Source organism: Protomyctophum parallelum (assembly GCF_964188405.1).
Source record: "Protomyctophum parallelum genome assembly, chromosome: 11".
In the NCBI taxonomy this organism is placed as follows: Eukaryota; Metazoa; Chordata; class Actinopteri; order Myctophiformes; family Myctophidae; genus Protomyctophum; species Protomyctophum parallelum.
This window is the reverse complement of record NC_139707.1, coordinates 46987136-47000397: the sequence shown is the minus strand read 5'-3', so window position 1 is coordinate 47000397 and position 13262 is coordinate 46987136. Positions and strand designations below refer to the sequence as shown.

General features: G+C 45.7%; 1 protein-coding gene across 8 annotated transcripts in view; it reads left to right on the top strand.

The window, feature by feature from the left end:
- obsl1b (obscurin like cytoskeletal adaptor 1b) overlaps positions 1-13262 on the top strand; it is an 89034-nt gene that overhangs the window by 56555 nt on the left and 19217 nt on the right. For all 8 annotated transcript variants that reach the window (XM_083777063.1, XM_083777062.1, XM_083777061.1 and 5 more), the window contains 5 exons: positions 1844-2110; positions 6536-6648; positions 8512-8665; positions 10791-10952; positions 12288-12392. In XM_083777063.1, coding sequence (XP_083633189.1) covers positions 1844-2110; positions 6536-6648; positions 8512-8665; positions 10791-10952; positions 12288-12392 — 801 coding nt within the window. The remainder of the gene's footprint in view (positions 1-1843; positions 2111-6535; positions 6649-8511; positions 8666-10790; positions 10953-12287; positions 12393-13262) is intronic.

Sequence of the window (13262 nt, the reverse complement as noted above, 5' to 3'; positions counted from 1 at the left end):
GGGGGTGAGGTGGAGTATGAAGAGGTGAGTTCTTAGTGCTAGGGGGTGAGGTGGAGTATGAAGAGGTGAGTTCTTAGTGCTAGGGGGTGAGGTGGAGTATGAAGAGGTGTTCTTAGTGCTAGGGGGTGAGGTGGAGTATGAAGAGGTGAGTTCTTAGTGCTAGGGGGTGAGGTGGAGTATGAAGAGGTGAGTTCTTAGTGCTAGGGGGTGAGGTGGAGTATGAAGAGGTGTTCTTAGTGCTAGGGGGTGAGGTGGAGTATGAAGAGGTGAGTGCTAGGGGGTGAGGTGGAGTATGAAGAGGTGAGTTCTTAGTGCTAGGGGGTGAGGTGGAGTATGAAGAGGTGTTCTTAGTGCTAGGGGGTGAGGTGGAGTATGAAGAGGTGAGTGCTAGGGGGTGAGGTGGAGTATGAAGAGGTGAGTTCTTAGTGCTAGGGGGTGAGATGGAGTACGAAGAGGTGAGTTCTTAGTGCTAGGGGGTGAGGTGGAGTATGAAGAGGTGAGTTCTTAGTGCTAGGGGGTGAGGTGGAGTATGAAGAGGTGAGTTCTTAGTGCTAGGGGGTGAGGTGGAGTATGAAGAGGTGAGTTCTTAGTGCTAGGGGGTGAGGTGGAGTATGAAGAGGTGTTCTTAGTGCTAGGGGGTGAGGTGGAGTATGAAGAGGTGAGTGCTAGGGGGTGAGGTGGAGTATGAAGAGGTGAGTTCTTAGTGCTAGGGGGTGAGATGGAGTACGAAGAGGTGAGTTCTTAGTGCTAGGGGGTGAGGTGGAGTATGAAGAGGTGAGTTCTTAGTGCTAGGGGGTGAGGTGGAGTATGAAGAGGTGAGTTCTTAGTGCTAGGGGGTGAGGTGGAGTATGAAGAGGTGAGTTCTTAGTGCTAGGGGGTGAGGTGGAGTATGAAGAGGTGAGCAGTGAGACTGCAGGCCTGATTGTGAGGGGGGTTTTTCCACAGCTTGGGAGCCAGGAGGGGAAAGAGTCTAGGACATGTGGAGCGTTGCCCAGGGTGTTTTAGGGAAGGTTTACCCTTTTGGTGTTTTAGGCATTATGTTATACTTTAGCTATTGAAATTGAGACCTAGAAGCTCATAGAGCTACGTACGAGCTTGTAGGTCTGCTATTTTTGAAAGATCGTGAAAATGCGGCACAAATCTTTGAATATATTCTTTCAGAGCGAACGTTTTTAACTCAAATCTTTGCTTCGGAGGGGTTCCTTGAACAACATATTTTCAGATGGGGGTCGGTGGCCAATTACATATCATTTTTGGCGTCCTTGACATGAAATATTGAGCACCACTGATACAGAAAACTGTCAGAATTTAGAAGATCTTTTTTTTACATTTCGATGTCAGGCCTGAATGGGTTAAGTTGATGTGAAAGTAGAAGTAATAACGCTAAAAAAGAATATCTGTTATAATTGTTTGAAAGACAGAATCACTTGTTATGTTAAAATCACACCTGTGTGAGTGGTGCAACTCCGGGTGGGGGGGGGGGGCTCCAGAACCACAGGAACGCACCCAGGGTGCCGGCCCGATTCCGGCGAGCCGCCCCGCGACCGAAACGGTTGAGAAATGACAGTTACCATGTGGGGGTCCCTCTACTGTACTAGTGTACTGTACTGTCACTGTACTGTACTGGCACCCCCGAAATCACCATATACAGTTAATATGTGTGTGTTTGTGTGTGTGTTAGGTTGCGCACAGGTGGTGAAAAACAATAATGCTGTTTTCATGCTCAGACGCACCCACCCACCCAGCCAGCCAGCCACACACACACACCCGTGACACCCACACACACAGCTCCGTAAGGGAGTGGTTGCACCACTCAAAAATGTCCTTTCCGTTTCCTTCACAGCGAGGAAAATCACCATAAAGACCGGCCTGGTGGACATCCGAACCACAGAGAGAGAGACGGCGTCGTTCGAGGTGGAACTGTCTCACGCCAACGTCACCGGCTGCTGGATGAAGAACGGAGTCCAGCTGAAGCCCACCAACCACTGGCGGATCAGCGCCACGGGACCGGTCCACAGCCTCACCGTGCCCAACCTGGCCGTGGACGACACCGCCACCTTCATGTTCTGTGTGGAGAACCTGAAGACCACCGCCAGGCTCGTGGTGAAAGGTACGGTACATCAGAACACGTACAGTACGGAGCACATTCGGACAATAATACACACCGTGAAATGTGTTGAAGCAGTGTCGATTTCACTTTTTTTTTCACTGACAGAAACTAAATAGAAACAAAATGAAAACTAAGCTACGATGACTAAAACTAAGACTAAATATATCGACAGTTTCGTCAATAAATAAAAACTAGACTAAAATGTTAGAAAGGGACTAGCGGACAAGAGATCCAGAGTGGGGGGGGGGGGGGGGGGGGGAAGTCCTCGACATGAAATAGTTTGAGAACCACCGACATAGAAACATAGGTTTTTCGAGAAAACTGTCAGGATTTAGAAGACTACTGTATGTGATTTTTTAGAATCAGCGTCAGGTCTAAATGGGTTAAATCTGCAATACAGTATGCAAGCTTCATTTCCTGGGCCCGGGATGTGAACCCAGGTCTCCCCCCACGTGGGAGAAAAACTTCTACCGCTCTTCCATGACGGGATCCCGGCTTGATAATGTTTACAGTGACTATGAGCTTCAAGCTGTCTTACTGTACATGCCAACCAGTAGGTTGTCCTACATCAGTGGTTCCCAAACTTTTTAGCCCGTGACCCAAAAGAGAAATGTAATGCCTCCCCGGAACCCAAACTAGTGAAAATAGGCAACAAAGGAGTGGCTCAAGAAGAAGCACATTAAGGTCATGGAGTGGCCTAGCCAGTCTCCAGACCTTAATCCCATAGAAAATCTGTGGAGGGAGCTAAAGCTTCGAGTTGCCAAGCGACAGCCTCGAAACCTTCAGGATTTGGAGAGGATCTGTAAAAAGGAGTGGACCAAAATTCCTCCTGAGGTGTGTGCAAACCTGGTGACCAAATACAAGAAACGTCTGACTTCTGTGCTTGCCAACAAGGGTTTCTCCACCAAGTATTAAGTCATGATGTGCTGGGGATCAAATACTTATTTCACCTGATAAAATGGAGTTTAATTTATAACCTTTATATAATGTTTTTTTCTGGACTTTTTTGTTGATGTCCTGTCTCTATCTGTTAACATAAAAGTACCATAAAAATTATAGACCGCTCATTTCTTTGTATTAGGGCAAATTTACAAAATTTACAAAAAAAAGCAGGGGATCAAACACTTATTTCCTCCACTGTATATATAGGCTAATTCGGCCCCTGCTCCTTTCGCTATATATCCCCGATACGAGACATTTACATTTAAAATGTCCAACCAAGCAGTATCCATTTTTACTGTGGGGGCATTTGTTTTTGTTTTTCTGGTGGTGGGGCTCAGAGTAGACAGGTGGCCAGACGCTTCCAAACCGAGTAAAGCTGCCGTGCCAAAACAGCAGCATGATAATAGAACCCAGTGACAGCTCCTCTGCTACCGTTCGTTGCTCCAACAGTATATCCAGGCTCACGTTACAGTACGGTACATAATAAAATAGCCCAGCGCGACCCCGGGCCGCGCAGCGGCGTCGTCGTCTTCGCTCTCTCTCTCTCTCTCTCTCTCTCTCTCTCTCCCCCGTCTGTCAGACACCAGTTTATAACCTCGCCGTGCCGTAAGATAATCCGCGCCATGCGGCGGAGTCATTCGGTATGTCTCGTATACCCGTTGAGCCAGGAGTCCAAAAGGACTAGGGGTGAAAATGGCATCACTGTACATTGGGAGTTCCCATAGTGTACTGTATGTATATTTATACTGTAAGCTACGGTGTGTGTGTGTGTGTGTGTGTGTGTGTGTGTGTGTGTGTGTGTGTGTGTGTGTGTGTGTGTGTGTGTGTGTGTGTGTGTGCGAGCGCGCCACAAGTAAAGGTACAACAGTGGTGCAACTGGTGCAACAGTACAACGATTTAAAATGGCCTAGAGCAGTATACAGAATATTTTATACATATTTGTACGGTAGCTACAGGTTATACGGTTGCTACTGTGTAGTTCCTATACTATAGTTATTTTTGGAATTCAGATTACATACATTTTGTTTTTGATTACTTAATAAACCAGGACGCTGTTACAAGGAACACATAATGAACAGGTGCACCGACTCAAAGTTATCGAAGGTCACAGAACTCCAGCCAAACGAAGAGAGATCACAGTTCCTAAAACCACACCTCCCAGTTCCTAAACAACGACCTTATAATAACAACACCAAACCCACCTCCAACACTAAATACCACTTCTGGAAGAAGTACTCCGATTTTATACTACCAAGTAAAAGTAGCAATACCATAATGTACTGTAGAAATACTCTTGTTACAAATAAAAGTCCTGTATTCAAAATTGGCATCCAATATCCTATATTGCAATGAATCCCCGAGTCGTTGGATATAGGGATTTTATATTTGCTATTATGTTCTAATCTATTAATTGACACGTCATGTCCCAAAGATCAATCGTGCCTGTCGCCTGTGGACAGTGTACTTTTAAGCAGTACTTGGGAGTACATTTGTGCACCAACACTGAAACAGAACCGTGTCAGGCTGTGTGTTTGCGCTGTGCTTGATGGTGGCGGTCCTGAAACAGAACCGTGTCAGGCTGTGTGTTTGCGCTGTGCTTCATGATGGTGGCGGTCCTGAAACAGAACCGTGTCAGGCTGTGTGTTTGCGCTGTGCTTGATGGTGGTCGACCTGCAAATAGCTCCATTCTAAGTACTACCAATGCAATGTCAGCGGGCTCCAAACCACACACATTCTAGTAGCTGCCTTTGGCTATATTTACACAATAACAGCACACTGTCAAAACCTTAGCATGCATTTACATGCAACTACAATTAGGTAATACTGCATTTGAATGTAAAAAAAGAAAAACTTGAAAATAGTCAGCGACGTCCCTGCATGGTAAAAGCTAATTTATCGTTTTATTATTTTTTGAAATGCACTTAAAGAAGCAAATTAACATTTCAATGTTTTATTTAGTTCAAACGCTTCTTTTAAAGCCGAAACCCGTGAGTTCCCTAACTTTTGAACAATCTGCAAGATAGAGTATGTTATTACAATTTATTACATTGCATTACATTACATTGTTATTTCTTGATAACAGACCGCTCCGCCTAATCGCACTGCAGCTGTGCCCCGCTTGACTGCTGTTTCCAACATGACAGCCATGTAAACACATGTGTGTGCATTATCTCCCGACAACGACCACCTAGCCAGATATTATCCCTTAAAGGAGAATTCCATACTAAAAGGATTTCTTACCTTTCTTTGTAGTTGTTACGTCCCCACCAAAGAGGTCCAGGTGTTATTTTGTGCAAAAGCTCCTTATTGGCTATTTCCCCTACCATAAGCCCTAAATGAATTGCATTGAATGGGAATTGAATGGGGCTATGGGGTGTTGTGCTAATTCGCTTATTTCCATCGAAATAAGTAGTAAAGTGTGCCGGTTATTATTTACATTATGAAGAGAGGATATATACAAAAAATATATAATTTTGAGCGATGGAAATAAGCGAATTAGCACAACACCCCATAGCCCCATTCAATTCAATGCAATTAATTTAGGGCTTATGGTAGGGGAAATAGCCAATAAGGAGCTTTTGCACAAAATAACACCTGGACCTCTTTGATGGGGACGTAACAACTACAAAGAAAGGTAAGAAAGCCTTTTAGTATGGAATTCTCCTTTAAATAACTAGTATGCATATTAGAGCCATAAAGGACACCTGCTGGCTAACAAATAGAACTGCAAATGTAAAATGAAAATTGAAATGTCATGTAGAAAATGTGGTCTCTCACCTGGTGGGAGATTGGGTTTTCAAGTAATCATTTAAGTAATCTTTGAATGCATTTGCATTACAATTACAATTAAACAGCATTTGCCTCACCAGTGGTGGAAAGTAACCAAGTATACTTTTACTTAAGTAGGAGCCAAAATGTGTACTTTTACTTCAGTACAATCATTTGAAAACTTACTAGTTACTTTGGAGATTTTCATTTTGATTCAGAAAACCACTTCAACCCTATACATTTCGGCCATTTGAAAATAGCCGATCTACAAGATCACAACCCTGCAAGCTTCTCTAAATAAAGCACCGTGTTTGTTTTGCTGCGTCCACGCAGAGCCCCCGGTGACCATGTGTTTGTTTTGGTCCACCCAGAGCCCCCGGTGACCATGTGTTTGTTTTGGTCCACCCAGAGCCCCCGGTGACCATGTGTTTGTTTTGGTCCACCCAGAGCCCCCGGTAACCATGTGTTTGTTTTGGTCCACCCAGAGCCCCCGGTGACCATGTGTTTGTTTTGGTCCACCCAGAGCCCCCGGTGACCATGTGTTTGTTTTTGGTCCACCCAGAGCCCCCGGTGACCATGTGTTTGTTTTGGTCCACCCAGAGCCCCCGGTGACCATGTGTTTGTTTTGGTCCACCCAGAGCCCCCGGTGACCATGTGTTTGTTTTGGTCCACCCAGAGCCCCCGGTGACCATGTGTTTGTTTTGGTCCACCCAGAGCCCCCGGTGACCATCCTCAAGAAGCTGGAGGACCAACGATGTGCTGAAGGATCCGTCGTATCCATTGAATGTGAGCTGTCTCGACACAACGGGGACGTCAAATGGAGCAAGGCGAGTGTCTGCGTTTCTCTTCTCATCTCGTATCCTATCTGCAATTTATGTTTCTGTAAAACGAGAGCAAACTTATGATAATGCGTCGGACCCTGCCATGGGTCCATTTGTAATTGTGTAAAAGTGTACGTCTTAAGAGTAGATATGAATAGAGACGGCGCCCGGAGGCGAAATTTGGTATTGCAGTGCTGGCCCAAAACACATGAACGCGCTGGTCCGTTGACTATCATTGTGCACGTTCATGATGACACGTGAACGCTGTTTCATACGTGAACGCTGTTTCATACGTGAACGTGTGCAATGATAGTCAACGGACCAGCACGTTCATGTGTTTGGGCCCAATCCATCCCAGAATGCTCTCTGTTCCTGTACCCGGAAGGAGGAGTGAAATCGCCTCATGCGCTTTAGAGCAACTTAACTTGCAAAGTGGACGGGAAAGTGGACGGGAGGAGAAATCCGGTGCCGTCTCTATTAACCCATTCTGACCGGGCACCCATTTTGGTGTCAGCATCATGTTATGCTTTAGCTATTGAAAAATAGCAGATCTACAAGCTCATATCGCGCCACGAGTGGCGCGATACGAGCTTGTAGGTCTGCTATTTTTGAAAAAAATCGAAGAACGACTGACATTTTTAGAATCTGATCTCAGGTCAGAATGGGTTCATCAGACCAGTGTGTGTCCGGCGGAAACCTCGTATGAATCTGATCTCAGGTCAGAATGGGTTAATATACTGTATACTCTAAGGTGTACATGCTCAGAGTAAAATTATCGTGTACAGTACTACTGTAGGTCTATTGACTGTTTTGAGTGTCAGGGCATCTCAACACCAAACCACAAGCCATGTTAAGTGAAGAGTTAATTAAGGGAGCGACACTAGAGGCTACGCCCGCACTACGCCCGTGAATAGACGTGATTCTACACAAAAGTTCAGCACAATTCAACTCTTGACACGGGCGAGTATAGAGGGTATGGCGCGTGACATCATCATCATCATACCCGGAGGTTATGCGGTAACGCCTAGTTTTCTGGCCTTGACAGCCCATTCATCCAATCAGAAGAGTCCTATCTGATTGACAGCCCATTCGTCCACACAGAAAAGTCCTTTCCGATTGCATTAAACAACGTTAAACGACATTAAACTCACTTTGCCACGTCGATTTGCCACTCGATTTGCCATTGACTTTATGCATACCCTCTCTTAAAGGAGAATTCCATACTAAAAGGCTTTCTTACCTTTCTTTCTAGTTGTTACGTCCCCACCAAAGAGGTCCAGGTGTTATTTGTAGTTGTTACGTCCCCACCAAAGAGGTCCAGGTGTTATTTGTAGTTGTTACGTCCCCACCAAAGAGGTCCAGGTGTTATTTGTAGTTGTTACGTCCCCACCAAAGAGGTCCAGGTGTTATTTGTAGTTGTTACGTCCCCACCAAAGAGGTCCAGGTGTTTATTTTGTGCAAAAGCTCCTTATCGGCCATTTCCCCTACCATAAGCCCTCAATGAATTACATTGATTGAATGGGAATTGAATGGGGCTATGGGGTGTTCACTTATTTCGATTGCTCAAAATTATAATTATTTGCATCCTCTCTTCATAATGTAAATAATATCCCAAGCGGCACACTTTACTACTTATTTAGATGGAAATAAGTGAAGTAGCACAACACCCCATAGCCCCATTCAATTCCCATTCAATGGAATGCAATTCATTGAGGGCTTATGGTAGGGGAAATAGGCAATAAGGAGTTTTTGCACAAAAAAACACCTTTGGTGGGGACGTAACGACTACAAAGAAAGGTAAGAAAGCCTTCTAGTATGGAAATATCCTTTAACTGGATATAGGGTTAACGCTCCTCTCTTCATCCCCAGGACGGGGCTGAGGTGAAGCCGTGTAAGGACATGCGTATCTACGCTATGGGAAGGAAGCGCTTCCTCCAGATCATGAAATGCGACGTGGCCGACTCTGGCATCTACACCTGTGACTCTGGAGAGGTTTCTACCTACTGTACCGTGGAGGTCTATGGTAACGTTTTTATACAATACGCACGCACGCACGTCGCACGCACGCGCACACGCGCACACACACACACACACACACACACACGTCCTTAATCTAGCATAAAAAGCTGTTTAACCACTTTAAAACCTATATTATGCATTGGCTATTTGAAAATAGCCGATCTACAAGCTCACAACGCTTCATACCGTACGCTTCTGTATCGTAAACTATACAGAGAGTCAGAGACACCTTAGGAGCGATAACAGGCAAACTATATCAAAACAACAATTCCTCTACATCAGTGGTTCCCAAAGTGGGGTCCGGGGACCCCCAGGGGTCCTTGAGGGAGTTCCAGGGGGTCCCCAGCTAAATGATAGTTTGCAACCAAATGGACCATTATGGGTCTGTAACTCAGAGAGTGTACAAATGGGTCCATTTGGTTCCATTTGTACACTCTCAGAGTTAAAATAACATTGATTTTACAATATAAATTGGGGTCCCGGAAATAGAAATGCCATTAAATGGGGGTCCGTAGACTAATGCATGTCAAACTGGGGGTCCTTGAAATTAAACGGGTTGAGAATCACTGCTAGAGCCGTAAAAATCTTCTCTCATGGGCGTCCCTGGCATATCCTTTCAAATGGGGGTCCGCGGGACTAATTAGTGTCAATTTGGGGGTCCTTGCATTATTTAAGTTAATTCTACAATCTACACAATACAAATTGTGTAGATTGTAGAATTAACTTAAGTAATGCAGATGTTTAACAATAATTTAACTCTTGAGAGTGTAAAATGAAATCACCAACTCACTCTCCATCATTTAGCTGGGGAGTCTGGGGACCACTGAATCCCCCTCAGGGACCACTGAAACCCCCTCAGGGACCACTGAAACCCCCTCAGGGACCACTGAAACCCCCTCGGGGACCACTGAAACCCCCTCAGGGACCACTGAAACCCCCTCGGGGACCACTGTAACCCCCTCGGGGACCACTGAAACCCCCTCGGGGACCACTGAAACCCCCTCGGGGACCACTGAAACCCCCTCGGGGACCACTGAAACCCCCTCGGGGACCACTGAAACCCCCTCGGGGACCACTGTAACCCCCTCGGGGACCACTGAAACCCCCTCGGGGACCACTGAAACCCCCTCGGGGACCACTGAAACCCCCTCGGGGACCACTGAAACCCCCTCGGGGACCACTGAAACCCCCTCGGGGACCACTGAAACCCCCTCGGGGACCACTGAAACCCCCTCGGGGACCACTGAAACCCCCTCGGGGACCACTGAAACCCCCTCAGGGACCACTGAAACCCCCTCGGGGACCACTGAAACCCCCTCAGGGACCACTGAAACCCCCTCGGGGACCACTGAAACCCCCTCGGGGACCACTGAAACCCCCTCAGGGACCACTGAAACCCCCTCGGGGACCACTGAAACCCCCTCGGGGACCACTGAAACCCCCTCAGGGACCACTGAAACCCCCACAGGGACCACTGAAACCCCCTCAGGGACCACTGAAACCCCCTCAGGGACCACTGAAACCCCCTCAGGGACCACTGAAACCCCCTCAGGGACCACTGAAACCCCCTCAGGGACCACTGAAACCCCCACAGGGACCACTGAAACCCCCTCAGGGACCACTGAAACCCCCTCAGGGACCACTGAAACCCCCTCGGGGACCACTGAAACCCCCTCGGGGACCACTGAGACCCCCTCAGGGACCACTGAAACCCCCTCAGGGACCACTGAGACCCCCTCAGGGACCACTGAAACCCCCTCAGGGACCACTGAAACCCCCTCGGGGACCACTGAAACCCCCTCGGGGACCACTGAAACCCCCTCAGGGACCACTGAAACCCCCTCAGGGACCACTGAAACCCCCTCGGGGACCACTGAAACCCCCTCGGGGACCACTGAAACCCCCTCGGGGACCACTGAAACCCCCTCGGGGACCACTGAAACCCCCTCGGGGACCACTGAAACCCCCTCAGGGACCACTGTCTGTCTGGGGGTCCCTGCATGGACCACTGGTCTGTGGAATCTGATCTAAGTGTCTGTTGACAGAACCACTGGTCTGTGGAATCTGATCTAAGTGTCTGTTGACAGAACCACTGGTCTGTGGCATCTGATCTAAGTGTTTGTTGACAGAACGCGAGCTGCAGATCCTGCAGGGCTTAGAGGACCTGGACATCCAGGAGGAGCAGAACGCCGTGTTCGTTTGCGAGATCAACATCGAGGACGTCCCGGGGGAGTGGTATCGGAACGGAGAGAAGATCCGACCCACCACCACCGTGAAGATCCGCCAAGAAGGTACAGTACGGAGTACAGTAGCCTATGTACTCTTACTTTATGCAAATATGTGACCAGATTTGACTGACAGCCTTGCCATCGTGCAAAATCCAGCTTTTCACCGGAGAAAAACTTCATGTAAATATGAAATAAATGCCCAAACATGTAGCTAGGTGTAATGTTAGAGACCACAGAAGACATGTAAATATGAAATAAATGCCCAAACATGTAGCTATAGGTGTAATGTTAGAGACCACAGAAGACATGTAAATATGAAATAAATGCTTAAACATGTAGCTATAGGTGTAATGTTAGAGACCACAGAAGACATGTAAATATGAAATAAATGCCCAAACATGTAGCTATAGGTGTAATGTTAGAGACCACAGAAGACATGTAAATATGAAATAAATGCTTAAACATGTAGCTATAGGTGTAATGTTAGAGACCACAGAAGACATGTAAATATGAAATAAATGCCCAAACATGTAGCTAGGTGTAATGTTAGAGACCACAGAAGTGAACCTTTCAGTCCTGTTTTCTCAACTCACCCTATAAGCCATATCTCCAAAACTGGTGGGTCAAACTGAACAACCAATATGTCAATTTGAAGCTATGATTCCCTGCTTTCACATGACATGAAAATTAAAAAAAATAATCCAATGGCAGTCCCTCAGTCAAATGTAGTCACATATGTCCACCAGAGGGTGCTAGAAATGCCAAAAACAATCTTTTGCTAACACAGCAAAAATATATGCATGCATAATATAGCCTGCCCTACAGTATTAGTAGTAGTAGTAGTAGTAGTGTTGGGTCAGCTACATGTAGCTTAACTTGCCCAACACTGGTTTTAATTATTTATTAGATTTTTTTTTACAGTAAGAATTAAGGCTTGAATACCTGCACGTACTAGTGGAGTAAGCAATAGGTCTATTAAAGTTAATGAATAGGCCTATTAGCTATGATTCACTGTTTTTCAGCCACAGCTTAACTTGCTTAACAATGAATCATAGCTAATAGGTCTATTAATTAACTTTAATAGACCTATTGCTTTAAGTAAACTATAAATATTACTACTTATTTGAAAGTGATTTATTTTTTATATATATATATTTTTCCTGGCATGCCCAGAATTGGGATGCCTGCATTACCCCATTTTGGGCAGGAACCCCTTTTGGTGTTAGCATTATGTTATGCTTTAGCTATTGAAAAAAAACTCGAAGAACGACTGACATAGAAACATAGCTTTTTCAGAAAACTGTCAGGATGTAGAAGATATTTTTAGAATCTGATCTCAGGTCAAAATGGGTTTTAAAATGGCTAATAATTAATACATTGTCATTATTATTATTTCAGGGACCAAACATTTTCTTCTCATGTGCAACGTGAGGGGAGAGGATTCTGGAGAGATCAAATTTGTTGCCAGGCATGTTGAGTCTACCGCCTGCCTGGAGGTGGAAGGTATGTTTACCATGTTGAGTCTACCATGTTGAGTTTACCATGTTTACCATGTTGAGTCTACCATGTTGAGTTTACCATGTTTACCATGTTGAGTCTACCATGTTGAGTTTACCATGTTTACCATGTTGAGTTTACCATGTTGAGTCTACCGCCTGCCTGGAGGTGGAAGGTATGTTTACCATGTTGAGTCTACCGCCTGCCTGGAGGTGGAAGGTATGTTTACCATGTTGAGTCTACCGCCTGCCTGGAGGTGGAAGGTATGTTTACCATGTTGAGTCTACCATGTTCATAGTTTACCATGTTGAGTCTACCGCCTGCCTGGAGGTGGAAGGTATGTTTACCATGTTGAGTCTACCATGTTCATAGTTTACCATGTTGAGTCTACCGCCTGCCTGGAGGTGGAAGGTATGTTTACCATGTTGAGTCTACCATGTTCATAGTTTACCATGTTGAGTCTACCGCCTGCCTGGAGGTGGAAGGTATGTTTACCATGTTGAGTCTACCATGTTGAGTTTACCATGTTTACCATGTTGAGTTTACCATGTTTACCATGTTGAGTCTACCATGTTGAGTTTACCATGTTTACCATGTTGAGTTTACCATGTTTACCATGTTGAGTCTACCATGTTGAGTTTACCATGTTGAGTCTACCGCCTGCCTGGAGGTGGAAGGTATGTTTACCATGTTGAGTCTACCATGTTGAGTTTACCATGTTTACCATGTTGAGTTTACCATGTTCGTTAATTTAATCTAAATAATTTACCTACAATATGTTCGTATTCTAGTATTGTAGTAGCATGCAAATATTTGTCCAATCAAGTTCACCAATACCAGCAATAAATGTCAAGGCTTGTAAATAATAATAATTAT